Source organism: Netta rufina (genome assembly GCF_964035555.1).
Source record: "Netta rufina genome assembly, chromosome: 2".
NCBI classification, from domain to species: Eukaryota; Metazoa; Chordata; class Aves; order Anseriformes; family Anatidae; genus Netta; species Netta rufina.
Genome location: NC_140124.1, coordinates 83,426,424 through 83,453,521, shown reverse-complemented (window position 1 = coordinate 83,453,521; position 27,098 = coordinate 83,426,424). Strand labels below are relative to the sequence as shown.

At 37.4% G+C, this 27,098-nt stretch overlaps 1 protein-coding gene across 1 annotated transcript in view; it reads right to left on the bottom strand.

Annotated features, from left to right (window-relative positions):
- CTNND2 (catenin delta 2) overlaps positions 1–27,098 on the bottom strand; it is a gene marked incomplete at both ends in the record, with an annotated part of 525,744 nt that overhangs the window by 22,938 nt on the left and 475,708 nt on the right. The window contains 2 exons of the mRNA XM_084281644.1: positions 12,636–12,720; positions 16,076–16,286. Of these exons, the coding sequence (XP_084137770.1) occupies positions 12,636–12,720; positions 16,076–16,286 (296 nt within the window). The remainder of the gene's footprint in view (positions 1–12,635; positions 12,721–16,075; positions 16,287–27,098) is intronic.

Here is a 27,098-nt window from a genome sequence, read left to right as displayed (position 1 = left end):
TTATTTTTTTCCCCAAATGTTTTGTTGGTAGCATTATCATCTTCTAATCACATCTCCTACCGTAACGTTAGATCTCATCCCTTGATTTTAGCAGTGGAGAGCCAAACAATAAGGGAGAGATATGTTAATTGCTTGCCAAATCTAGCCAAGTGAAAAACAGCTAGATAACTATCCCTGGTTGTTTTATACAGCGCAGCTCTGGGGGGTTCAGGAAGTCACTGAGGCATTGCTTTACCTATCCATAATTAATTATTGATTTCCTGTTTTGTGAGTTGCAAAGATGACAAGACCTAATCTGATGAATAAAATAGCTGTAAGAAAAGGGAACTGTACGTGAGGCAAAGCATCAAGGACAAGATTTCAGATACAGCAGAGTTCATTATTCATTTCGCTCAGCTTATATGCAGCCAAATAATAAACCTTTCAAAACACTGCAATAAAATGAAATAAATTCATTTTTCAAAGTATCACTTTGCCTCTTATACAGAAATAAAATTATTCAAATATATTTCACAGGAAATGATGCAGTATCTGGCCCTTCAGCTAGAACTTCTGCTCCTTTTCTATTTTGCCCTGCATCAGGCATGTTCTACAATTTAAATTATAAAAATCACAAAGAACTGTTTTTGCTTCTATCTCATATGCACAAAGAAAACTGTCCAAGAAAGTATTTACAATAATTTTTGACTTGTTTTGTTATTTTAATCCCAGTAATGTTAAGCTCTCTTAACATGCTTATGCCCTATAAATGCAATCTCTAGGTTTTGCCAGGGACAACCCAACCAAAAAAACATCCAACACACCTTACTTATTTTGTATGTATCAAATCATAGATCAACCAAATACAACCTTCCTGTTATACCTGTGAACATAAACCATGATAAAATCATCATCAGAACAAAATTTGCACAGCTGGTTCTTATGAAAATGGTAGGATTACCTACAATGATTGTGACCAAGACCCCTTAGGGTTTTGTGCCTCCTAAGGAGCAGCACTGGGAATCACTTTGTTCAAAAGTGTAGCTGTCTGACAAACAAGGAATCGGTGACCCTTCAGATAAAATCACTAGATAAACCCCTGATGTCCTTGGTTTCCATTCAAAAGATCTTGCAAAAATATGCTTAAATTAGAGAGTTAGAGATCTGAGTGACTGTTATTAAGCTGCCTCAGTTTTAAGGACATTCATCTTCAAACATGCAGTTAACGAACATACACAGACATTAAGAAAGAGACCTGCATATTCTTTTTTACTGAAATACCACTAAGAGTTTTCCGTTCAGTAAATAAGACCTTTAGTACTGTTACATCAAATCAGAATATACTATCGCACCAAAGCCTGTATCTCTATGGAGGAAACACAACTTTATAAGCACTTTGTAAAACTGCAAGTAATAAAAACCATTTAGAAACTGTCAGTGAGACTTTTCATTTCTCCTTCTTGTGGGAAGAAGAAGCTATAGCTCTTTTATCAAGATGAACTATATCATCTAGTAAATAAAGTAAAACAGCTCAGAACAAAGCACGGGTACTAGAAAAGAGACACCTTTCAAAATACAAGGGTTCTTTCTCAGAGTCTGAACTGGCAGACATGTTTTGGTCATTTTGGTATTCTGTTAGCCATTTTAGGAAGATAAGAGGAAACAAACAGGAAGGACTTCCAGCTATTTTTTCACCACTCATTATTAGGTCAGAAAATAAGAGAATTGAGAATAGGATATCACCCTACCAGCTTAATATTTCATCAAACTCTGAGCTTAAAATTTCATCAAACTCTGATTGAATTTACATGTTCTAGCCACATTAAACAAACACTTTTAATCTCTTACAGAACCCATAAGAACTAGGATTTTGATAGCATAAGTACAGCATCACACAGGAGCACCAGCAAAAGATGACCAGTGCTACGTGTCATACCATCACAGATTGACTGTTTACCTATGAAAAGAAAATACTCTTTGAGAACCATAATAATGAATGCAATTTAATTTCCATCCCCTCTCTTGTGCTTGCATATTCCATTATCAGGAAAAGCTCTGCTGATTTGATTCCTTTGCAAAACTATAAGCAGCTCTCTGATGTATTGGTTCAAGTTTTCTGGGAAAAACTGAATTTATTGCCCATAATTGCATGCATGTGCTTTTATCTCTGTCTGAACCTAGATATGCAAAAATTGACTAAATTAAATAAATTAAGGATGATATTTAACTGTGAAAGGTAGAAGTGTTCCTTGAGTGAGTTTTTGGGATAAAGATTGACATGAATAAAAATGGTTTACCCTAGCATATATCATTACAAGACAATGTTTTTAACTACAGAAAGGACTTTCCAGTATTGAACATCTGAACTGAGCTTAGTTTTGTTTGCCACTAACTGGTATTATTTAAATATATATTTAAAATTTTAATACATTATTTAAGTGGAGTGGGAATGTTCCCAGTCCAAAAGGATATGCATATAATTTTCTTGTTTTGTATTCAAGTATTAAAACCTAGTCTTATTCTGAGAAACTGTGCTTTTGAGGGGAAAAATTCTGTAGCTGTGACCTTCCACTTCTGCATACCTCTTCAGACTCCCTTACCCTAAGGATATTTAAGAAACTTCAGTTATATAATTCCCTTCAGAAAGAAGGCTCTAAGTCAAACATACTCACTACTGGGTTGCATTTTAAATGTTCTTTACTTCAGCAAAGTTCAAAAGGTGGAGTACCTTAGAGAGACAGACTTTACACAACCATAAGTTTAAATTTCTGTCTTTAAAATCTATACTTAGTCATCTAAAAATGGAATTGGGTTTTCAAGTGAAAAATGCCTAGTGGTTCCCACAAAAGTCAGCTAGAGCTTACCAAGAGATACACTATCAGTGCTGAGAATGCTTTGGCATCACATACATGTATGGTTCAATCTAGTGAATGGTTTGGAAAAACTTTGATTCTTTCCTGATTTGTTTAGCACCTCTTGAGACCAGCAGGTTTGGGATGAGAATGCTGTCAGCTTCTACACACCTCTTACTGATAATTTAGTGCAGCCACTTCTGAATCTGCTTTTTGAAGCAGACTTGTTACAATGCTGATGTTAAAGGAAAGCACTAACGTGCCTTTAAGGCCCTCCTGGGAAAAGCCACAGTCAAGCACAGCTGCAGGTATTTTCTAAGTTCACAGCTCAAACCATCAAGGTTTATTCTTTTAGGAATTCCCAGTCTCTCTGTTCAAACATCATGCTTAAAGGCAGCATCTTCTAAGTCCATGCTGTGTTGTGAGTACATTTTACATACATGTACACATGTTCAAGTACACAGATATATGCACATACAGATATTTACCAGCACATATCAGATATGTAGTTGCACAGATACCTGTGTATTTGCGAGGAGTGGGATGATTAACTTTGCTTTAACTGATCTTAGTAATCACATTTAATTTTTCTGAATACCATTTAGTAAAAGAGCCTCTACCAAAACAATATAAGGACAGGCAAAGTTTGGCTTTAGCTACGCAGGATGGTTTTCATGAAAATACTATCATCAGTACTGAATATTCAATTGAGTATAGACTGTATCTCATTGCTAACTTTTAAAATACAGTAGTAAATGTAAAATGCTTTACAAAGAAACAAATACTGAAATAAGTGAAACACGACTAAAGCAATGGTACATGATAATGCATTGGAAACAAACATTTGAGAGGAATATCACAGAGAATTTAACAAATACAAAATTATAAAAATAAATGAAGTCTATTATACAGTAAATATGATGGAATTCAGAAGCATAAGACATTTGAAAATATATACCTCTAAAGACTGAAATAGAAACACAAGTTCTGATACTCCATCATGTGTTGTCATCATCGTATATGTAATACTGTTAGCATTTTGGATTCTGAAAGACTTTTTGCCCTCTTTGTACGTATGTAAAGGCTGGAAGTAGAATTCAGCACAGACCTAGGCTAGAATATGTTTCCCTTTTGTTATTCAGCTAATGCTGAGCTTTGTCCTAGTCACAGTACTCTTTACCTATATACTAATAAATGGGGTATTTCATATATTGTCAAAGTTAACAGTAACTTTAGGCCATGTAAAATACAAAAAAAAAATTGTAACAGTGTAATAGCAGTCCCTTCTCTTTTTTCTGGTATTGTTAAGAATTCCAAAGGGGTAAAAAGAACTCAGAAAAATATTACTTGATACGTTGGCTAAGTCAGGAAAATCAAATATTATCAAAATCAAAAATTATCTGCTTGACTGCATAAGTGAAATGACAATTCTTGGCATCAAAATAAAATCTGAATAATATTCAGTTTGACTTCGCATCTTATAATACTTCAGCTACATACATGCCATCTTTTTTTCTAAACTGTTCTTAAAAATTTGCCAAATCATGATAAAACAGCTAGGTGAAAAGACTTACTATATTTCTGTTATGCTAGATGCTGAGAATCTCCTTCCTTTTCTCTCTCTCTCTTTTTTTTTTTCCCCAATACAAGAACAGTTTATATACCATTTTTACAAGTGAATACTTTTGCATATCCCTAAGTTTTTACTTGTATAGCTCAGCTCAATTTATCTGAACAATTTCCCCTTTAGACTGAACGATCTTGCTAAATTTTAGAAATTTTGTAAACTGCTATTGTAGAGACAAACGATATATTACTTAAGCAGGAAATCAGCAATGAAAAATACACAAATGCTAAAATTTACTTGACAGTTTTGAATGACTCTTAGAAAATCAATCCCTGGGAAGGCATATGCAATCAAAAGAGGAGTTAAGTCAAACGTTAAGTTTATAAGGTGTGGTGATGCAGCCTAGTTCTAATCATGGCGAAAAAAAATTGTATCAAGCTAAAAAGAAAAAGAAAATTCCAGACTAACATATCATTCCATTAAAGTGTCTTTTGTCTCTAAGAAAGACTGAAAAGATTAACAGGTAATTCTTTGGCCTGCAGCTACTACTTGCTATTGTCTGTGAAATAGGAAATGTATCTTCACTTTAATGAAGAAATACTTCATATTTGCACATGTGTTGGGAAGGGCAAACCTACCTTACATGAACACTGGAGGCTAATATACAGCATGAAATGTAGAATTAATAATAATTCAAATCACAAACACAAAAATCAATAATACCAATTTTTCTCTGGTATTCAAACCAATGACAATTTCATAATTATTTAACTGAATTGTCATTTGACAAAAAGCCACATTTAAAATGTTCATTTAAAAGTAACATCTTTTTATGTAAGACAGACTGAAATAGGAAATATGTATTTGAAGACTATAATTTCTTTTGCTATATTATTTATAGGGTCTGTATTTCCCAGAATTACTCAGATGATGCTTTTAAAATGCATGAATAAGTTAATTCCATATGAATGTTTCACATTTCCTTTATTTAATATCAATTTAGGAATTTGCTTAATTCCTGATCAACATAATAAAGGGATGTCACACAGCATGATGAAATGCTGGGCATTTTAAAAAATCGTATTCCTGTAACATAGAGATTAAAGGATTTACCCTAACCTTGATAGATATTTATGCCTGAGGTATTACAACGAGATCTTCTCTGATGTCTTCTCTCTTCCAGGTAAATTTAGTAGAGGAAAAATAAACCAAAAGAAACAGCATAACCACTGTGTCCTGTGTTACCAGCAAAAACATGCAAATTCCTATTTTCTCTAAATATTTTATTAGAAGTAATATATACATATATATACATAGGTTTCTACATAGATTTACTTAAATGTCACACATATATATAAGATACTATTTTGTTCTTGAAGTAATGCCACATAATCATACTTCATGCAAAAAAATATTGGGAGAAAAAGAAAAGGCTATACTGGATTAAGGAAATGGAATTTTAGTATCTAACTTAAATAATACCACTACTAAAAATGCCCAGTTGTGCTAATTCTCATTGCACTTTAGGCTGAAGGAACTCTTCCTTTTTCTTTATTAACAGAGAATTTGAAAATTAGTACTTTAAGAATTTCATTGGCTATTGGATACACTGATTTCCCAGTAGCTATACTAGTTCACCTAGAATCCTCTTTCTGAAATACCTAGCTACTGCTTTTCTCTTAAAGATGCCATCAGGCCAGAAAAAAAGAAAGCAAAGTTTTTGATAAATTTAATCTGCTATTGCAACACAATGGTTATCAATATCTGCCTTTCTGTTTGAAAGGTTCTGACAAAAAATTAGTTACATAAATGATTGGATGACTGAAACGAAACTGAATGGACTCCACTTGTTCCTCTCTGGTATATGTTGTCCTGAAAGCAAAACTCTGCCTATCTTAGACACACTGCTGAAATGAATCAGATTGCTCCTTCAGTGAAGTGAGCAGTTTTCAGTCTAGAAACTACAGAGTTCATTATATTAAAATGTATAATTTAAAAATGTATTCTCTAGTAGGTTTTTCTACTTTTGATTCAAACATCGTCTGTAGAATGCTTTTGGGTACAAATCTCAGTATGCATTAAACATAACAATTCAACACTGGTCAGCTGACAGCCGGAATACCTGGGTTGGGGAATAGATTCTGGTTTCTCGGCTCTGGGAGAGAGTATGCTGAGCGTGCCATGACCCAGAGTGGTGGGTTGGTGAAAATCCTCTGTCCTCAGCCACAGTGAAGCTTGGGGCCGCCCACTGCCATAAATCAATCAATCAGTCAATCATTTATTAATCAGGTACTTGCATTTCATAGTTAATATAAAAATGGGCTCTAGACAATGCCTTCTCTGTAAAGATAATCCAGTTTTATATTACAGTGTGTGCGGGGATTTACCTTAAGTTAATCCACCCTTCCCCTAAAAGGGTGATACACTCATCTGGAAAAGGCCTTCTTGATTTTATAGAAATACATTAAGTCCCACTGAAAGATCAGTACAGGAAAATACATATGCACATGAACAATTTGAGAACACCAACTGTTAGTTCCTTCAAGTCAAGCCACTCTTTTGAGGAACTTTGATGTTCTGGATTTGAAACTTAGACCTTAATGTAGGGTTTAAGTTCTGCACAGACCTTTTCACCAGACAAATTTTGCCTAAAGACAGCATCTTTTGTGGGGATGTCTGACTGGTGATAACCTTGCCAGAAGAAAATCTAAATGAAGTGTTCCAAGTCTACAAGATAGCATAATGCAATTAATACTTTTAAAGGGTGAATAGGTGTATTTTAATAAAGGACTTTAGTTTTTAAAACCCCTTGCCTAGAGTTTTGAAGTTTATTGCTGGCAATTTTCATGGAACATTTAGCAATAAAGGACCTTCTCACAGAGTCATCGGTTTATTATTCTGAAAGTCACATGAAAAGAGTGTCTTCTAGATCCGGACTGGCTTAACAGCTTTTAAGGCTTCAGGCAATTCTAAATATCTTTTCCAGCCAATGACAGACAAGGCCATCTTCAGAGTGATTACTCTGACTTCATTAAATGCCTATCACAATACTCTTCCTGCTGTAAATGGCATAGTACACACTGAAGGACAACCACCTTTAACAGCCTCCTAGTTTCAAGTAATTGGATGTATTTTTTTCATATAGTAGCTGAACAGGACAAGCATTTCTATTATTCCATGCAGAACAGAAACCTATGATAATAAATGGAAAAGAAAAATCATTTCTACAAAGTCTTTGTGATCTCTGCTTAAATTTTGGAAGACAGAGTAAATGTAAATATAATGAAAGAATGTAAACAGATATTTTGTTCAAGTCTAAGTGGTTAGGCAAAGCAAACCAATTAATAGAAAACATATTCTTCCTGACAGTTCCTTCAGCTTTTTAATATTACACACATTTAATGCTAATTGAAGCTTGTTTTAGGCTAATAAATTTTCTTTCATGTTAAACTCATTTAGTTTCCCTTTTTGCACAACCCTTTTGCTCAAATTTCCTCATGCAATTTAACAAGCTATCTGTGTTTAAGAATAGTTGGTTATTTTCTTGAATATTGAGATAAATAGTCTACCGTCCGCAGCTAATAGAAATCTGCTCTTCTATAGTCACATCTGGGTTTTCCAGCGCATCCCCACATCTTCAGCCAGCTAAGCACACTAAAGATTGGAGCAAGGTCTGGTGTTCCTCACTTGGAAATAGGGGCCTTTAAAGAATCACCACAGTTGCTCCTTTTGCCTTGCTTGGGTGCCCAGCCATAAGTGGTTCAGGACCTCTCTCAAGAGACCAAGCTGTGCTTACTTCTCTCACTGACTGTACAGGCTACCCAGATAATTCAAGAAGAGGGGTGTCCCAAGGGGCAGCTACCCCACCCATCTTACATTAAGTGCTGAGCCATTGATCCACTCTAGCTGTGGGCTGTGTGACCATTAAGAACTTTTGAAAACCAGATTTTAAATGTTAAGGGATGGACCCCTAAAAACAGACACAGATTAAATAAATGATCAATTAGGAAAATGTTAAGTCTTGCTTGTAGAGAACAAAGTTTGAAAATGACATGACATTAAAGTCACTCTTTGGAAGAAAATATTTCATCTACTGATGAAAAACTGCAATGATCACTTCTTTGTTACTTGCTAAGCTTTTGTGGTATTTAGAAATTAACCACACTGAATCATCTAAATACTGCTTACTTGGGATTGAACCATGCTTTCCTCTACATGGGAAGTTTTCAGATCAGAATTCTGTTTCAGCTGCTGCTCAGCAAACTAAACTATTTCTTGAGAACTCCACCATGATGAAGCACCTGCAAGACATCTGGCACCTCCTTCACTTCAAGACTGAATTCATTGCTTCCTCTTGTTCTGTCTTTTCAGGACTGAAAACACTTACACTTTTTACAACTTTTTCTTTTTGGACTATCTTAAGTTAGTGCCAAATTAACTATACTAGAGAGTGATACTCTCTTTTTTTCCCAAAGCGCAAGCCAACGCTGGATGGTGAACACTGCGTCCTCTCTCACAGATCTGAATGCTGACTATTTACCTTTTGTATCTTCTCCGTGCCAGCCCAGCCTAATAAGTCTATGCGTCCCATTAAAGCCAATCCATAGGTATTAACTGGAAATCCTAGTGCACTGGATAGAAGCTGTCAGCATGACACAGCTCTGCAAACACGGTGCGTAAGTTATGGTGACTTAGAGCTTTCCTAGTAGAAACTGAGACCGCAGCTCCAGCTGTGGGAAATCTACCCATCACTCTCCTGATCCAGAAAAGCTACAGCTTCCACCTGAGCAAGCTTTTTAGTGAACAAAGAGCTATTTGAGAAAAGAAGACAACAGTTTAAAGAGAAGTGCAACTCCTCTTACATTAGCAATTAATAAATGGACACGATGTTCCTGATCTGGCAAACAGCTGAACAAAAGCAACCCACACACCTTCAGTCCTTGTTTTACAAAATCTTGGGAAGCCCAGAAAACAATGGGTGCTGCAGACTAGTTAAGCTGTCGCCCCAGGGAGGTTCAGTTAGCTGCAAAAGTTCCAGATCTTGCTTTTGAGGCCTTAGGAAATTTCCTAGGAAATGAATAGGGGCTTCTCATTGCTTTCATTGAGTGCAGGATCAGCCCACTGCAGAGGAGTTCCTGGGTGCCAGATCTCTGAGCTCTCGACGATAGACGTTGTGTTACTGGCAGGGTTTGTCTGTCCACCTGCTTTGCCTTTCTGTTCAAACACAGCATAGGAACTAGCCTGAAACTCTTTCCAGAAACACTTAAATCCCTTGTTTAACTTGGTTTACCAGTTTTAATATTCTATGCCTTCTGTCTCACTGATTTGTGGAAGCGTTTTGCATTTTTCAGGGTAAAAAACCTAGAGTATCTTCTCTAAAGATATTCTTTGTATTCTGAGCCAAATACACTAGCACCTTGAGACAGGGCATATTGTTTGATTTGGTCAATAAAGTTAATTGAGTCACTGCAGTTGCTGCAAGTTTTGCAGTTTTTGGCTTTGAATTGCCCAGAGAAACAGGCAATTTGGTCAGACACCGAGCAGCACAATAAAATCTGTGCACACAAGTATGCTTTTCAGCAATATAACTGAAGCTGGCACCCTGAAATCTGTCAATTTTGTCTATTTTGTATGCAACAGCCAAACTTGACAGCTTCCTTAGAGGCTGTTCAATTTAGATTTCACCATACAGGCATACAATGTCATCTTGGTAGAAGCTGCTTACCCACAATGGGGTGGGGCTTGGTGTTTTGATGTTTTTACTGATGCAGTCATATAGTTGGACTAAATCTATCAACTACTACTGTATTAGCAGTAAACATACATCACCTTCTTTCCCCATTAATACAAAAGATAATGCTCTTATTCTTTCTACCTCTCCTAATTTACTCTACTGTAAACATATAACTCAAAAACATACCACAATTCAAACTATTTGGCTACACTGTTTCTCAAACAGTATGGTAAGTGCTGTTGCTTTTTCTTACATGCGATGTGATAGTTGTAATTTCCTTCTATCACAGTACTAAACTGTGCCTCTCCATGCCACCAATTCTTTGAAAGTAATTGTATAGATACTTCAACACATAGGAAGAAATTGCTGATGATTAGGCACTGGGATTTTCCTGCACTTCAAAAAGGCTGTGCAACTGCAAGATACGGCAAAGTGCTGATCATATGCTGCCAGCTGTATGGTCACTCATTTTTACTAGCGTAAGTATTTTAGTAGGACAAAATAAAGATTCTATTGACCAGCTATGCTTATATTGCATAACTAGCTGATTCCTAGTACAATGTAAACTTTTGTAATTTTCCAGTTACAAAAACACTATTTTCCCAACAGTCATGACACACAGACATCCAGCAAAACAATCGGCCTACTATAGGCAAATTTAATAAATATTATGACTTTGTAAAGATTAGCACATCTTTCAACACACAGAAGAATCTTAAATTAACTATCTGAACACTTTGAATACAAGAAACTATTTATATAATGCTTGACAGCATATGTAAAGACTTATTAACAAATAGGAATATTGCAGAGACTGAACTTCAAGATTTTGTTAAGTCTACAGAAATTAGCTAATCCAGTGATTTTTAAATTACTTCCTGAAAGTATATACAGTTGGACTTTATGCTAAGAATATCCTGTAACCTACCTCAATGGCTAGCCTACCCTATTTTCCACACCACAAGTTTATACTTATGGCCTCAGAAAATGTTCTTCTAAGCATGCAAGGTATTTAGTACCCAAGCATGCCTGGCATATAAGTACATTACTTGGCAAATTCGCATCGGCAGCCAACAGAATGTCCTTCAGGTAGCAGTATACTCTAAGGCCATACAGCATATAGATTACCTCATGCATGGAGCAACCCCCGAAATTGCTTTTACATACACAGCATAAAGCCAGAAGGCAAAAAATGAGCCAGACATCATACAAACCTCTAAGAGATTATGGTGTGGTAAAGTTCATCCTCTACAATGCAGCCACCCACATGCCCAGAAGTCAGGCTATGCACACCTCAAGTGTGTGACTGCTTTACCTCAAGAAAAGCCTACTTTAGCTCATGTTTACTTCCACCTCTCAATGGGACAACTGAGTACCAGTCATTACTTGAAATGCCATCACATATGGTATCCCTGGGGCACCAAGGGTGACTGAAACTAATGGAAGTGAACAGTGGGAGTGACTCAGTAAGTGTCTTCCGTGCTCCCCAGACTGACACAAGTCAGAGATGAGGCATGCAGACAAACAGCATTTCAAGCAGAAGATCAGCATCAGCCAGTTTGAGATTTGGTGCATAAATTTCACATAGCTAAGTGATTTCCTTGTGCAAAACATACATAGCGTGGACTACACCTCCGTGAACCTTCCCTCACTTACATCTGAGTCTTAACCAGGACCTGAACTTTTCTTCCAGATGAAGCCTTAGCTCTCTTTGCTGAGATTACAAGTATCAGTTAGATCAGGCGTGAAAATCCACATAGTAAGAAGACTTTTGAGAACTAAGTCTGCAGGCTGATAGTTGCACTGTCAATATAGTCACACTGTAACCATACTTTTGTCATTTACTAAGCAGACACTTAAAAAAAAAAAAAAAAAGCTACAAGAAATTGTTTCAAAGGATCATCACCAGCATTGCAATCCATTTTTAAGAGGTCAGTGGGCTGGTGGGAATCATATGGTGCTCTCTACAGGCTGTCTGAAAACTAAGTATATGGTGCTACTGTCTACCAGCTGATTGGAAGTGATGAAGCCACCAAGTTTCAGTCAAGCTCTGTAAGTACCTAAGCACCACTCCTTCAGATACTCTTGTTGGCAATCTCATGAGGAAATTTGGGAGCCGAAGGGCTGTAAATCTGGTAACCTCCTCAGGGCACTGTGGGAAGGTGTAACAAGGAAAGATACAGCAGGAGAGCTTGCACAGGTTTGTTCAGCATGCAGAGGACTTCGCTCTCCAGAGCTGCCGGATCCAGCATTTTCTGCATGAATTCTTTGAAAATCAAATTCTCAGCCTCTTTTCACCACCACACATTTTTTTTTAAAGGCATTTCTATGTTAAAATTAAAAACGGGGAAAAAAAAACACATCTCCAAGTCTCTGGAATTTTAAACTCTAGGTGAATTTCCAGTTCATATAAAAGTTTTGGTCTAAAGTCTCTCAGCCCCCAGATTCAGGTAACCATGTGAAAGATGACAAGTCTGGAAAAAAACACAAACCCAAGCCTTACCTTCTTGTAGAGACTTCTCAGGTCTCTGTACTGCCACATACTATTGAGGACCTGAGATGCTGCTTTCACCACTTTTGGCGAATGCCTGTTACATACATATATTAAAAAGAAAGAGAGAGAGAGAGAAAAAGGGTGAGAAAGAGACTGTTAAGTGCCAGACTCCATTTATCCAAATTTTCAAGTGCATTGCTATGGATTTAAACCCACAATTAAAGTTGTGTTATCAGTGTACCCTAAGATCTTATGTTGGCATCTTGGAGAGCAATGTGTTTTTAAGCAAGGGCAATACACATTATTTCTACAGTACTAATTATTCAGTGAGGAGGAAAATGTGTGTTGATCAGCACACTGAGAACAAGGATTCATGCTGAGAGCATAATTAGAGGAATGGGAGAGGTAGCAACATGAAAACTGTTGAGGAACCAACTGGCATTATGTACATCTAAGATGTCCTGGTTACAATTTTGGTACAGAGGAGAAGAATTTAGAGCCAGAGTTTTTTCTTCTATAAATGGCCAAACTTAAGTCATGACAGCGTGCCCAAAGCATTAAGCATCTCTCAGCAGCGGCCAGAAAAAACACTCGATGGGTGATGAGCACCGCGTTTGAAGCTGCAGAGCAGTCAAGATGCAGAAATGCAACTGTTTATAAAAAGTTATGGCAAATTTCATCAGGATTCCCAGTTAGGATTTGTATCTTGCACACACTATGCGATTCATGAGGGAAATCTAATGTATGTCATGTTAAAAACCATGCATAACTTCATGCGAACTTCCTCTTCGAAAAGGTTTTAAAAGAGGCTCTAAGCTACTGTTTGAATCAGTTAGTCATTAGAGTCATATACTCCTCTTGGGATGTGTAATTTGAAAAAAAAAAAAAAAAAAAAAGGAAACAACAGCAACATTTGAGTGTACTCAGCTCAGTGAAGAAGGGTTGCAAAGAAGGGGACCAGGAGGATAATACAGCCCATGCAGGGAGCATACACCGTGTACTTAAGCTCTCTTGCTGTACCACTAGTACATATAAGGCAGCTAGAAAACCTTGCAAAGGCCAAATTCTGAAGTGAAGATTGATGGGGTTTGGGGCTGACGTTGAGGAGATTCATATTTTCCTCAGAAAAGGTAAAAGGACTGCAAAACCAAAGAGAAAACCTGAAAACGTGCAGCATTTGTTACTGGTTTGGGCAGCAAGCCTTCTTAAGGGTGAGGCTCTGGTGCACTGTGACCCTTGAGATGGGACAATGGGAGGCTGACAGTAAAGCTGGTAACACAATGCTTATTTGGTGGATTTCCCCCCCGCCCCATTTCCCACCCAGAGTACAGCAATAGATGGGTAATTGGTGAATAAATAGCAATTTGATAAACACTTTCAAGCATAATTGTTTTTATTATACTCCCAGCTGTACTGGCTAGTGGGGTGCTGGTAGCATGGAGTAGCCAGGAAAATAAATGTGCCAACCATACTGCAAGTACTGAGGAGAAACAGGAGCTAGGTGAAAACCTGAGTTTGGCCAATATGACCTTATGAACACCGGTCTGCTCATGCTGTCTCATGCTGGGAGCATACTAAAGCCCTGGGTGTATTCCAAAGGCTAATGGGGCCAGTCCAGCACTTCTGGCACTTGTACATTTGTGTCCTACAATGCCACCAGGATGCATGGCCAGACCAGTATCCTGCACTTGCAGGTACAGGTTCTTCATCCTAGACAAGAAAAATCCATGCTGAAGTGTTTTACTGTATTAAACTGAGGATACCAGAATTTGCTACCAGTCCAACAACTAGCAATTCTGTTTTTTAAACAATGAGTTACCTGTAAGAAAGCAAACTAAAGCAATGGTGCAAAATACCAAACATTTCTGAAAGCTGAAAAAATGAAACTTTCACTTAAGATGAGCATGATTATAGCTGTGAGTTGACAGGCTTTCTTGTTCTGTAACTGTGTAACATGTAACAGTAATAATGCAACTCAAAGTACTTTAAATGAGGGATAAATATCACAATTTTGGAGGGCATTTTAGAATTATTCAAAACTACCTGGGCTTTCAGTCAACATAGACATGTCTTTCAAAGGTATGAGTGATACTTAACAGAGAACTATACCATTAGATCCTCCTAAAACTGCCCATGATACTTCAAAAATCCCAGACTTAACAGGTATTAATAATCTATACCAGATAATGAACAGGTAGACAAATGTATTATTTTGAGGAGAGACACATTCAACTTAAGAGAAATGGATATGAACCTGCTTGCAATCTATACACTTGATCTGTCAAAAATAAATCAAAAATCTAAATAGATATAGTAATAATAAATAATGCAAATGTAAATAGATTAGCAGAGCATGGGGAGCTCCCACAACTTGAATCAAATACTTTGTTACGCTACTGCTTTTTACCTTTTACAATTAGCATGTGAGAATGTTTCAGTAATGAATTTGGTATGAAAAGAAAGAGTGACAATAGAGGAAAAGAAATGTGATTATATTGGCAATGCTCTGATCACATAGGCGAGCATAAGTTCTCATACCAAATGTAGGGTGCATAAATCTTTCCTTCAGGTTGTGGCCTGGCTTTGTGGGGCTCTTTTAGAGCTCTGATGCTGCAGTAGGCTGTGTGATGACAGCTTCGAGCAGGTGGACTGGACTGATGGGAGGTTTTGTACACTACAGTGAAGGCTTTTTGTTTTCAAACTGCCATAGTCCCATTGCACTATACTTCTGCGGGTTGACAAATATGAGAACCAGGCTATCTGTTTTAGGCAAAAGAAGGATAAAGAGTGAAATCTTCATGAAGAGTGCGTACATAGGAAAACAGACAAGATGAAACCATAGCTGCTCTGACAATGTCACAGTCGTGTAAGACTTTGCATGTTTTGGTGCCTCGCCAAGTAGCCTGCAGTTAGTTATCCTAATGCTCTCTCAGAAGCAAGGTGTTGACAAAATCCATGGATCTATTTTTCTACTACAGCCCACCTGACCAGCAAGCTGGTGGTGGCTGGGAAAAGGATGCTGTGAAGAGGGACAGTGACTATACAGTCTTCAGGCTCAGAGCAAGAGGAGCAGTAAGAGAACTATGGTGATGTCCCTTCCTTTCACAGGATCCCTCTACCTGCATGTCACCCCTTCTGCAGAGCACAGTCTGACAGCTCTGGTCCCTAATATTTAGCAGGATCTTCTGGAAGTGCTTTGAGGTAGCAGTTACTGGAGATAATTAGTCCTCCTTACACTGCACATACCTGCTGATGGTACATCAAAAATAAACCACAGCAGAGACTTTTGCTGTTGTCATTGTTTCTTGTCACCCTTCACACTGGGTACATGATTTTTGATGAAACTAAAGTATTCAACTCACGATTGCACAGAGGAGGCAAACACATTAAGGACTAGTTAGAACTACTGGAGATGTTAGAAAAGGTGCAAGATGATTTGCAAAACATACTTGTCTCCTTTACTCTTAGATATGCCAACCAGTTTCTCAATGCCGCCTGCGTCTCGTAAGGCCTTGGCATTCTCCATGTTTTTAGTGATGACTTCATGCAGAGTGCAGCAAATGGCAGTAACGGTGTCATCAGACATGGCCTTGCTTGCTGAGCTGTTGCTGTTGTTAGCGCCTGGCAGTCGGTGGACCAGATCCCTCATGGCATACTTGCCTTTGTTGAAAGAAAACGAAGGGAGAATTCAGTAGATACAGTAAAAAAGGGTGACGGTACAGGGAAAACATGCAAGACTGTATTAGCACCATTTTCATCATTGCATGTAATCTAATTGGCTACTGATACTGTTTTGGAGCAAGCCACATTTTTACAATTGCATGTTCAAGCATTTCACACCTTAGGGCCTCTGTTAATATTTCCATATTGCATGAGTTGGAGACTTCAGATATGGGCTACATCATGTCCTTATGAGAATGAAACAACGATAATAAAGACTAAGTATATGTATAAAGACAACCTGAACACCGTAACTTACAGAGCTTGTCAAGTCCTCATCTCCCACCACAGCACTCATCACACAACTAATTATAAATAAAATGTGCATCAGTTCTTAAAAATGCTACAGTGAATGCAAAGCCAATGAAATTGTTGTTTGAGAAGAAGCCTTCTCTGAAGGGCCAGTTTCACTGTACAAGGTCAATTCTATACTATGTGCAGCAATTTAACTATGTTTATTGGTGTTCCTATGACTTTACCAGTTATACAATGCCACACTGCACCAACCACAGTGCAGAGATGACACTGGTTTTCCACACGTCCTTAATTGCATGCATGGTACTGATCACAAAGGGTGCCTTCCTGACACATATTCCTGTCTGATATTTAGTAAGTAGCTATTTTATGTGACACTAGCTTCCAGAACTTAAAATCTTCCAAAATGAAAGGAGCAATGCATTTTTAAGATGGTCATGCTAAACTGAAGACACAGAAAAGAAATACTGCTGATTACTCCAACTTCTTCATGTTTAAATGAACACAGATTATTTTCTTAAAATTGCACCTGAAAGTCATATAGTGCTTGTGAAAATGACAGATGAGAAGCTTCTGAGGATTTATTTATATGGATGTATGAAGGTAGGGCAGGGTTGACACTGGCAGCAGAACGCTCCAGCACAGCTTTATGAAGTGCCTCATGCACTGCTAGGATGTTACTGTTGTGGGAAAATGGCAGCTCAGTCTTTCATCGTGTTGAAGACAAGAACAGAGAGGGTGAGAGCCTGATGAAGTTGCAGCTGAGGTCAGTGAAACAACTCTGAGTCACCTTCAGTGCAGCTGTGCTAGGAATTTGCATATAGCAATCATCATAAGAGTACATCATTCAGGATGGAAAAGACAGGAAAATTGGGAAAAATAAATGTAATTAGTAATCTAATCTACATCATGTTTTATGAACGACATAATCAGGTATGATTATTGTATATAATATGATAATTTAATCAGATTTTTTGGATAACTTTTAAAAGTTCTGATAAATTAGTATATATGAGTACTTATTAAAAATCTTAATTCTGAAGTCATGAATTCCATTGTGTGTCCATATTTGAAAACAGAGGTAAGAGGTAAATCACATCTTTTACCTGTCAAATACTATAATATTTTTATTTTCTCACAATTTTGCCTGCTGTAGAAGAAATATAGCTAGTCATTTCAAACGATATTCATAGTAGAGATGAAAACCAAAATCCTTGTACTGTAATGTTAAACTTAGAGGCTATCAAGTTGATTTCTGTGGTAATGTGAGATCTTAGAAACTACTCACTTTATATCATGCAAAAGCATTATAAAATCATAACATCACCGACAAAATGTGTGCAGTGGGATTTGAATCTTACCAGTGAGTGTGCTGCAATTCAGATACAAATCTTGTTCTCAGATATTTTTATTTCTTTGCATTTAGTACTTAATCAGTCGTTTGCACTATTAGCTTTTCAGGAATACTATGTTAGTATCAGATGCAGTACAGGTGTTAACACCAATTTCTCTTTCAGGAATAGTTTGTTTGAGCAAACTGCAATTCTTTTTTTGCCCTACAAATATAAGAAATACCGTTCAAGAACAGCCTGTAATGCTATTTACATCTGCATCTGTTTGTTGTATGTAGCATGAATACATTAATAGTTGTTTATTGCTCTTGGTGATTACTTCAGTCTGCAACATATATTAAATCAAGCTTGCATATAAAAATAAACAAACAAAACCAAATAAACATTCAAAAACCCCACAACAAACCAAAACTATGATTTATTGTAGCTGTTACTCTTTTAAATGCAGAGTCTACCCCCGGCCAGTACATCAGTGAGACTCCCTGCTTTACACAGTTATACCTTCCCAGAAGAGACCCATCTTCCTTTCTCCTGTAAAGTGCAGGAGTATTGCAGCCTGAGTCCCCTGGCAGAACTGCACGGTAATCCCATTAGCAGCCAACAACTGTGTCCCTTAGCACTGGGTATAAGAAAAGCTGGATGGTAGCCGCAAGATTTCTCCCTGGAACTGGCCTTGTATCCCAGACAGCAACATTCAAACTGGTACACATGCCTAGACACACAAGTTTCTCCTTACAATAAATTAAGGCTTTGAAGCTGTCAGGAAAAAAATCAGTAGGAAATCTAAAATAAACAATCAAACATGGTATAAGCATTCTGGACGTGTTACTGCTCAACAGCTCTAATATTTCTGCCATGCACACAATTAACTTTGCCCTGAGAAGACCAAATCAGTATTAGCTACATCAAACCAGCAGACCAGGCTTTCTGTAGTTAATGTGTGACAGTGGGACAGTACAGCGTCCCTTATTCTGAGCAGCTCTAGTGTTTCCATCTCCAACAGAGCTGCTCGCATGTCCAGGTAAAGCAACTGACTTCAAGAACAGAAATCACTGCTCAAACTGTCCTTCCATACACTCACCAGAAAATGGTGGCAAAACAGATAGAAGGTCAGGGAAGTGGCTGTGTTTTAAGGTCGATCTATAAAGGCACTATTCACATGGTCTTAAAATCTATTAACAAGTGTAACTGTTAACTGTTTGAAAATACGTGGGACAAAAAAAAAAGCCTTAGCCATACAAAACATGTAATTAATTAAATTTAATTCAAAGGCTCTGAACTTATATTGAAAAAGCAGCACCTTTGCTCTAATACAGTTACATCGTGTAAAGTGAAAGTTAAGGACTTAACACTGTAGAAAATATTCCACAGTAACTTGTTGCATTTCAAGTGTGTTTTCTAAAACTATAGAACTAGTTAATTAAAAAATTACTGTGCAACATTCACATATTTTTTTTTCTCCATTTATCAGTTACCTTTTCTTATTTCAGTTATGTTCCTGCTGCTTTAAAAGAGGCTTGTAGCAAACTCAAGTTTTTTAGCATTACCTATAAAAGAAATCCTATGCTAGTTTAGAGTGGTGCAAATGTTGAGCAAAGCCAATGAAAGCAAAGCTACAGCTATATCAGCCCAACACAGCTGACAACAACTGTAAGCCTTGACTTTGGCATTACTGCACGTTACATTTGCAGTGCTTGAATTTGGAATTCTTTTTCAACACTAAGAACATTTTTTGAAACCCAACTTAAATGTGTGATGGACACTAGCCTTATAATGTCTGCAAAGTTTTGTCTAGCTCTACCAGGAGGAGGACTGGGGAATTCAACCTGTGGCTCAAGAAACTTCCCTGAGCTGAAGGAGTGGGAACTCATGACGGTCCTGGGGAAGAGAGGAAGATGTGTGTGAGAATGGTATTAAAAACAAATGGCATTGTTAATTTTTGTCAGGATTCATATAGAACGGCTTTGCTCTACAAATAAATTGATTTTTTTTTTTTAATTTGAGCAACATTACACATTATAAGACCCAAAATAGATTCAGTACTTTTAAAGAGGATTTGCATAACATGATTAAACTTAATCACTAGCTTGACAAGGGAAAAAGAAATCATGCTTATTTGTTCCATTTCACTTGTAAAAGAAAGAAAGGAAATATTAAACAGACATAATTTGAGGGCACTGCCACAGGAAAGGGATTGCTTCATAGGAGTTTGGGAGAGCATTTATCTGACACTACAAACTTTCAAGTTATTTTTCTAAGATAAAACTCCAGTCACTGTTTTATATGGAGAGCAGGATTCTTTCTGGAGCATATACTGCGATGTAAAATGGTAATGTTTGCTTACTAAACACACCAGCAATACAGATTTAACGTACTTCCTTTGCATATAAGGTCTCATTAGCACCTTAGTACATGCATCTATTTCTTAATTCAGGAAATTTTCTCTTCATATGACCAGACTGATAGCTGTCCTAAGAAGGATTTTGCCTACAGAGAAAATCAGTAGAAGTAACTATTCTTCTGGTAGATTTAACAAGAGCAAAATTATTGTAGAAAAGGTTCCACTTCTGGAACTATTTCCCTACTGCTCCTTGAGACAAATTCACTGCTGATGTAACCCCACTGACTTCATTTCCATTTCACTCATCTCTGCAAAATGACTTTGACACATTGGCGTATTCCTTATATAGTTGTGGCATGGTTCCTGGTTTGAGAGAACGAGACTAGGAAAATTAATATATTGAAAACACAAGAAACCTCAAACATATTAATTCAAACTAAGAACCCTGTCGTAGAGGTAGAGCCTGCTCTAATATAAGTAATACATCATGATTTTTCCCCCCTCAAAGTTTCCCATGAATTCACACCCTGTAGCTAGATAATAAAACTCAGCAAAATGGCACCATATTTTATTGAATCATAGAATCATTCAGGTTGGAAAATACCTCTAAGATCATCTAGTCCAACCTTTAATTGCAGTTAATTGTAGCACTGCAATGCTACACATACCCTATCCCAGAACTACAGTATTGGAATGCTGCAATATAGAAAATTTTGTTCTCTCAGTTCTAACATGTACACTATTTAAATTTCCAGATATTCATGCTTTTGTGCATTTTCATCACCCACATCCATTTTTAAGATTATTCAGGCTCGGTATTTCACAGCCTTTTTGGAAAGATTATTGGGAGAGGTTTTATTGTTACTTTCAATCAATATTTAATAAATGTGCCCAAACAGTCTATTTAATTATTATGGAACAAATTCTGATCATGAATCTGTGTATTCGACTGACATTCTAATAAATTAGAGTGTATCCATCACATGATAGCAGTGGCAAAAATACCACTACTGTGTTTGATAAATAGTTCATCTGCATACTATGCTTTCTCTTGTCAGATACTGTCATTACCCGAATTAGTGTAGCCCTGAAAGTGCCTAGAGTTCCAGATGAGTCTTGTCCCTGTCCTGAACAGTGGAGATCTCGAATATAGTGAGGTGCAAGAGGGAGGTGTCGCAAACCAAGCAGGCAGGAAGAGCCCACACAGAAATGATGATGGTCAGTACGATGTGTAGCAAACTCTGGGCTCAGATTGCCAGTAAAAGGGATTTTGTAGGCACCAGAGCAGCAGTGAAATCACACATGATTTAAGAGGACAAAGGTTTATTGGTTTTCATAGGCAGATTTTCTACTGCCAGGGAAACATTTAGGGGAAAAATATCAAGACTCTAAAGGCAAGCTAAGTTAAGAGATAAGAAATGCTGGCAGAGGGGGCCTTAGGGCCAAACATATGTAGTAATTTGTGGGACAGAAGAGGAAGCAAATCCTGAAGATGAAGGGTAATTCTTCTTCCTATTACTGCTGTGCATGAAGTGCTATTGGATGAGGGAAGTGGAAAAAGTCCTGAGCAGCGAGACTGAAAAGCATGAACCCAAAAAGCACGGGCCCCATCACTTCTAGCAAGTGTCAGAGAACTGAGGTATTTGGATCGTTTTTGGACTAAGGCATAAAAGGAAAGCTAAAACCATCTTCAGGCAAGCTGGGGGAAATTTATGAGTCCAAATACAGAGAGCTAATGTGATTTCAGGTGCCCCTGGACACCTGAGATGTCTGCACAGAATGAGTAGACCTACAGAAGATTAACAGCCTTCTGGAAGGGCAGCTAGAGACAAGGTAGGATACTCTACTGTCTTTAATGTTTAATGCTTATCTTTAGGCTCTCTCAAATCTCACTCCTAATGCTTGGTCAGAAATGCTTTTTAGGTACTCAAGTCCTACCATCTTATGTTAGGAATGCACACAAGTATTTGTAATCTCTGGCACTCCAGAGCAAATGCATATTAAGGCATTTAAGTTCTTAAAGCTAATTGACTATAGTACTGCAATTATCCCTATCAAGAAAACAAAACAAAACAAAAAACAACAACAACAACAAAAAAAAAAACAATAAAATCTTTGTTCCATCATTTTTAAAGGACGTAGTGATGATTTAAGTGCTACAGGATCAGGCACTTAGAATGGTTTGAGTGAGCACCCCAGACATGCATGGGCCAGAGCCACTGCTTTAGCTGCTTCATATTAAGCTTGGCCTGCCAATTAAGTTGGGATAAAAGGTGCTTTGAGCTACAGTACAATGCTGAATTTCACCTCCTTGCATGTTTATCTGAAGTTATTTCAAAACTCTGTGGAAATAAATTATTTTTGGGGAAGACAGAAAGAATAAAAAACATTACACACACCCCCCCCTCCTCCTGTGTCACCAAGAACCCAGGTGCACTTTGCTCACGACTGCTGAGACGGAACAAAAGATCAGGTGGAGGTCTCAGATTCTCTCTTCCCCTCAGAAGCATGATACACACTTTTCACTTTTCCACTTCTGATGACAGGCGGCAAGATTTCAAGATGTAAGACATATTCAGGATGGCCCACAACAAAGAGGAACAATACCCTTCCTGACGCATTGTACCATTCATTGGTTTTCTTTTTTTAGTGTCTTTTCATCAAGAATAAATTCAGCCATAGGTAGTATAGCATATAAAGCCCTACAGGGAGCAGGAACATTAATCTTTGATAGTTTCAGGCAAGAAACCCTCAAACTGTCATAGAGTGATGAAAGCACATGAACCACCAATATCTGTGTTGGCAATGGCAATTGAGATTTGCTTGTAAAAGAATCAATTATCTAACAGAGTAACCAATATAGAAGCTTTTATCTTTTTTTTTTAAAAGATTAGCGATGCTGGTTCTACCTTTTCCAAGAGAGAGGTATGGCATGAAGAGAACTAGGAATGACAAAGAGCACAGCCATAAGAAGGATGGAAGAGAAGTATGTATAGAAGCCAGTAGCACTGGACAAAGAAAAAAGAGAGGCATTGTGGTAATTTCACCCTGAACATGCCATGGGAAATCACAACGGGGTGCAATGCAATCACAGCTTTTCAACAAATCGCTTTCTTAGATCCATGATCCTTGATAGATTTTCTTTCATGTTGCAGCATTTTAACCCAGCCACCTTTCTCCTTTAGCTTCCCTGTTACCAGAAACCTAACTTTTCTATTTCATGTATTTCTTGCCTCCCTCTGGCTGATCATTTTTCTTGCTTTCAACTCACCTTTTCAGGGCTGCCCCTTCTCCCCTCTATTACATGACTGATATTTTCTTACTTGAACTGTACTCCTCAGCCCTTTGGTTCTTAACCACTAAGCTTTCCTATTCCTTTGCTGTCTCTTGCATAGTTGATATTTAAGTGTATATCTCTGCATCTACTCTGTCTGCCAGGCTTTTCCATTCTCTCCTCATATTGGTTTAAACCACCTCCAGGTTGATGCTGAGCTATATCCTGATTATTTTTTTTCATGCCCAATACCTTCCTTTACCTGCTACTCTTTGGTGTTGTGAAAGACCGCTAAGCAGCCTGTCTCTCCTCACCCTCATGCTGGAGGTGACCTTACCAGCAAACAAACCATCATACACGGGCATTCCAGCTCAAGGTGTGTTCTCTGACTTGCAGCCTGGTTTTGGAAGATGAATTTGGGAAGATGTGTAGAGTAATTTGTTGACTGTCTCACCCACACCGAGACTATAAAAATGAGTCAGTTCAAGTCTAGCTTGTCCTGCTTAATTACATGTTGACATGATATGTCAAACAACTACAGAAGGAGAAAAAATCTCCACCAAGAAGCTTCTATTTGTTAACTTAAGCAGCAAAGGAAACAGCATTTTTTATGGTAAACTGTCACAAACTCACAGATATTGCTGCTTTTGTTGTTCCCCCTCTCCTGGACAGAAAAAAAGAAAAGAAAAAGAAAAGATTTGCATGTAGCTTTGGCCATCTTCCTTACGGTCTTAGCTTTACCAGTTGAATAGGAACAGAAATGACAGACACGGAATTCATTGTTCTTGGATGCAAGGAATTTCATTGCTTGGGCATGCTGGACTTTTATATCCTGAATGAATGGAGTCCATGTGGACAATCACTCAAGTAATTTGTCTTAATTCATTTTGTTCACATTTCTTGTCAGGCCTGCAAACTCAAAAAGGCAAGGCAAGGAGTTGTTTGCCAACCTTTTGACCCACGTAGGGCAAATATAGATAATTAATTTGCTCCTTTACACACCAACAGATTTATTTCTCTTGTTTAGATTGCACTGTCATCTTTCTTTTCATCTTTCCACTAGCCCAAGTTAAAAAAGATTCTGCAGAGGAGTGATTCTTCAGTTAATTGCTGCAGGCTAAGTTTTCTGATTACTTGAGCTGGTTTTAGCCCCTTGCTATCCTCTTCCCTGCTCCCTGCTGAGAATACAGCTTTTGAAAGGCTGAATTTGAAAAAAAGAAAAAAAAAAAGAAGTAGTTGTTTAATTAATGTTATGATTAATCAGTATTTCTAGTCCTTTGAAGAGGAAAAGTGCCATGTGAGTGTTGAGTGGAATTTCAGTTTTATCTGTATTATTTTCTGAGATAGGATAATACTTTGTTAATAGTCTGTTTCAGGGGACTTTAAATTAGGCCATAATGAAGAAGTAAGAATGTAATCTATTTTTGGAAAAATAAGTTTAGGTTTCAAGATCTATGCCCTGATCCACCACCCATTGAAATTAATGAGCCTGTCTACCGATGTCAGAAGTTATTAAACTGGATTCATAAAGCAGCAGCTTTTCTACTTTCATTTTTACTTTGTGTCCAAAACAAAGATTCTGACAGGAGACCAATGTAACCAGGGTAAATTTCACCTAGATTTTAGTCTGCTTTAACATTTCATGCAGGAACAGCTATTCATTTGCTACTATTTTTCTTCTTCTTCACTTGTTATAGAATATTACCTGGAACTCATGAACAAATCTGTCCAAACTGTATGGTGTGAAAGACTTTTTACATTACATTACATTTACATTACTTTTGCGTGCCTTTATATGCAGATACTATATATCATGGTGATATGTACAGAAATTCTTCCACTGTTTAGAGATTTATGTGAAAACAGTAACAGAAATAAAAACAAAATGAAACCTCGTGATATATTCTGGCATTAAAAATTAAATACAACGTGTAGATGAAAACATGTTAGCTCAATAAATATATATATCTTTGTAAAATGATAGCATTTTTTGAAAACAATTCTTCTAACAAATAACAAAACCACTCCAGGTCATATCGCAATGTCCATATATTCCTTAATTACTGCAATGTTCAAACACTTCTTAAATAATCACAAAGAAAATTCTACCTGGAGCAGTTAAGATAATTAATCTGTATGGAGGCAAAATAACAACACCTAGAATACATATCAATATTTCATATTACTTTAGTGTGCACAATACAATAATTTTTACTTAATGAGAAAACCCTAGTTAATGCTACCTTCACAGATGCAAATGTCTGGGAGAAGGGCAGAAAGGAAAAGAAAAAGAACACGTAAAAGACTGTCAAGAGGAGAAGTCCTAACTGTTTAAAAAATATTTTAAAAAGCTTCAAACATAATTCATATCCACGAAAGAGTACGATCTACTGAAGTATTTGCTTTTGTTTTGCAATTTTAAAATTGTTAGCAAAGACTTCATGTAGCCACATTGTTTGTGTGTTGAACTGCTACTTAATGTAACTAAAGCAGACCATAGAAAGGTCTGCCATAGTAATAAAGTTACAGATACATTTATTAGAAATGGGGTCATGTAGAAAGTGGACAGGTATTCGCTTTTGCTAGGTATTTTGTAGAGGTCAACTCAATTTGCAGATAATAATAATGTTCTGACTCAGTGTAATCCTGTTCTTGACAGGCTGCTTTGTGTTCTTTAGAACTCAGCAATTTGAAAACTGTAAATTATATTGTAGTTTTATATGTTAATTCACTTGAAACTACTACATGTTAAAGACTCAATACAGCAGATACGCAAGAAAGAATGCTGCAGAATTAAACTCTGTGTTCTCATGGTAAGGACGAAAATGAATCCGATAGCCTTCCTTATCTAGTTCATATTATATTATATTTTGTTTGGACTATGACAGGACCAATTTCTACATTTCACATGGGAAAAAAAGAAAAAATAAAAGAAAAAAAAAAGGGGAAAAAAAGCATCCTCAGCTCTTCCTGGTTGTGCAGGTCATTAATAGCTGTGTTTGAAGAACTTGTGACAAATGAATCCCAGGCCAGACTCCTCTGCTGGAGTACAGCTCTACCAGAGCACAGTCCTGCTTGTGCTTCCTCAGGAGGCAGGAGCCAGAGGGGTGACAATCTTACTTGTCTGTGGGTTGTGCTACTGCTGTTCGTTTCAAGGTAACAGCTTCAGATGGCTCCTTCAGGTGAGCTGGTGATCAAGTATTTTCTCTTGTGGCCCCTGGAGAAACCTCAGCTCCAGACATCCTGTGAGTCTGCTCGATGTCACTAAGTTACTGCTCTTTTTAACCTGAGTCACAGCTGCTCACTTTCATTTGAGTAACACATGGAAGGAAGAGATGCAGCTGCCTACAGGGCAAGGCCATACCTTACCTTCCATCTGTGCATTCTTGGAGATCAAGCTGGATGGAGATCTGCTTAAGGCAAAGCCCACAACCACTTATATCCTCCAAGTTATCCTCCCAAACCTCTGCAACCTTGGCTGATTTCTGCTTCTTCCAAAAAGAAGAGGGCAATTAGGCAAGTCTTCCAAA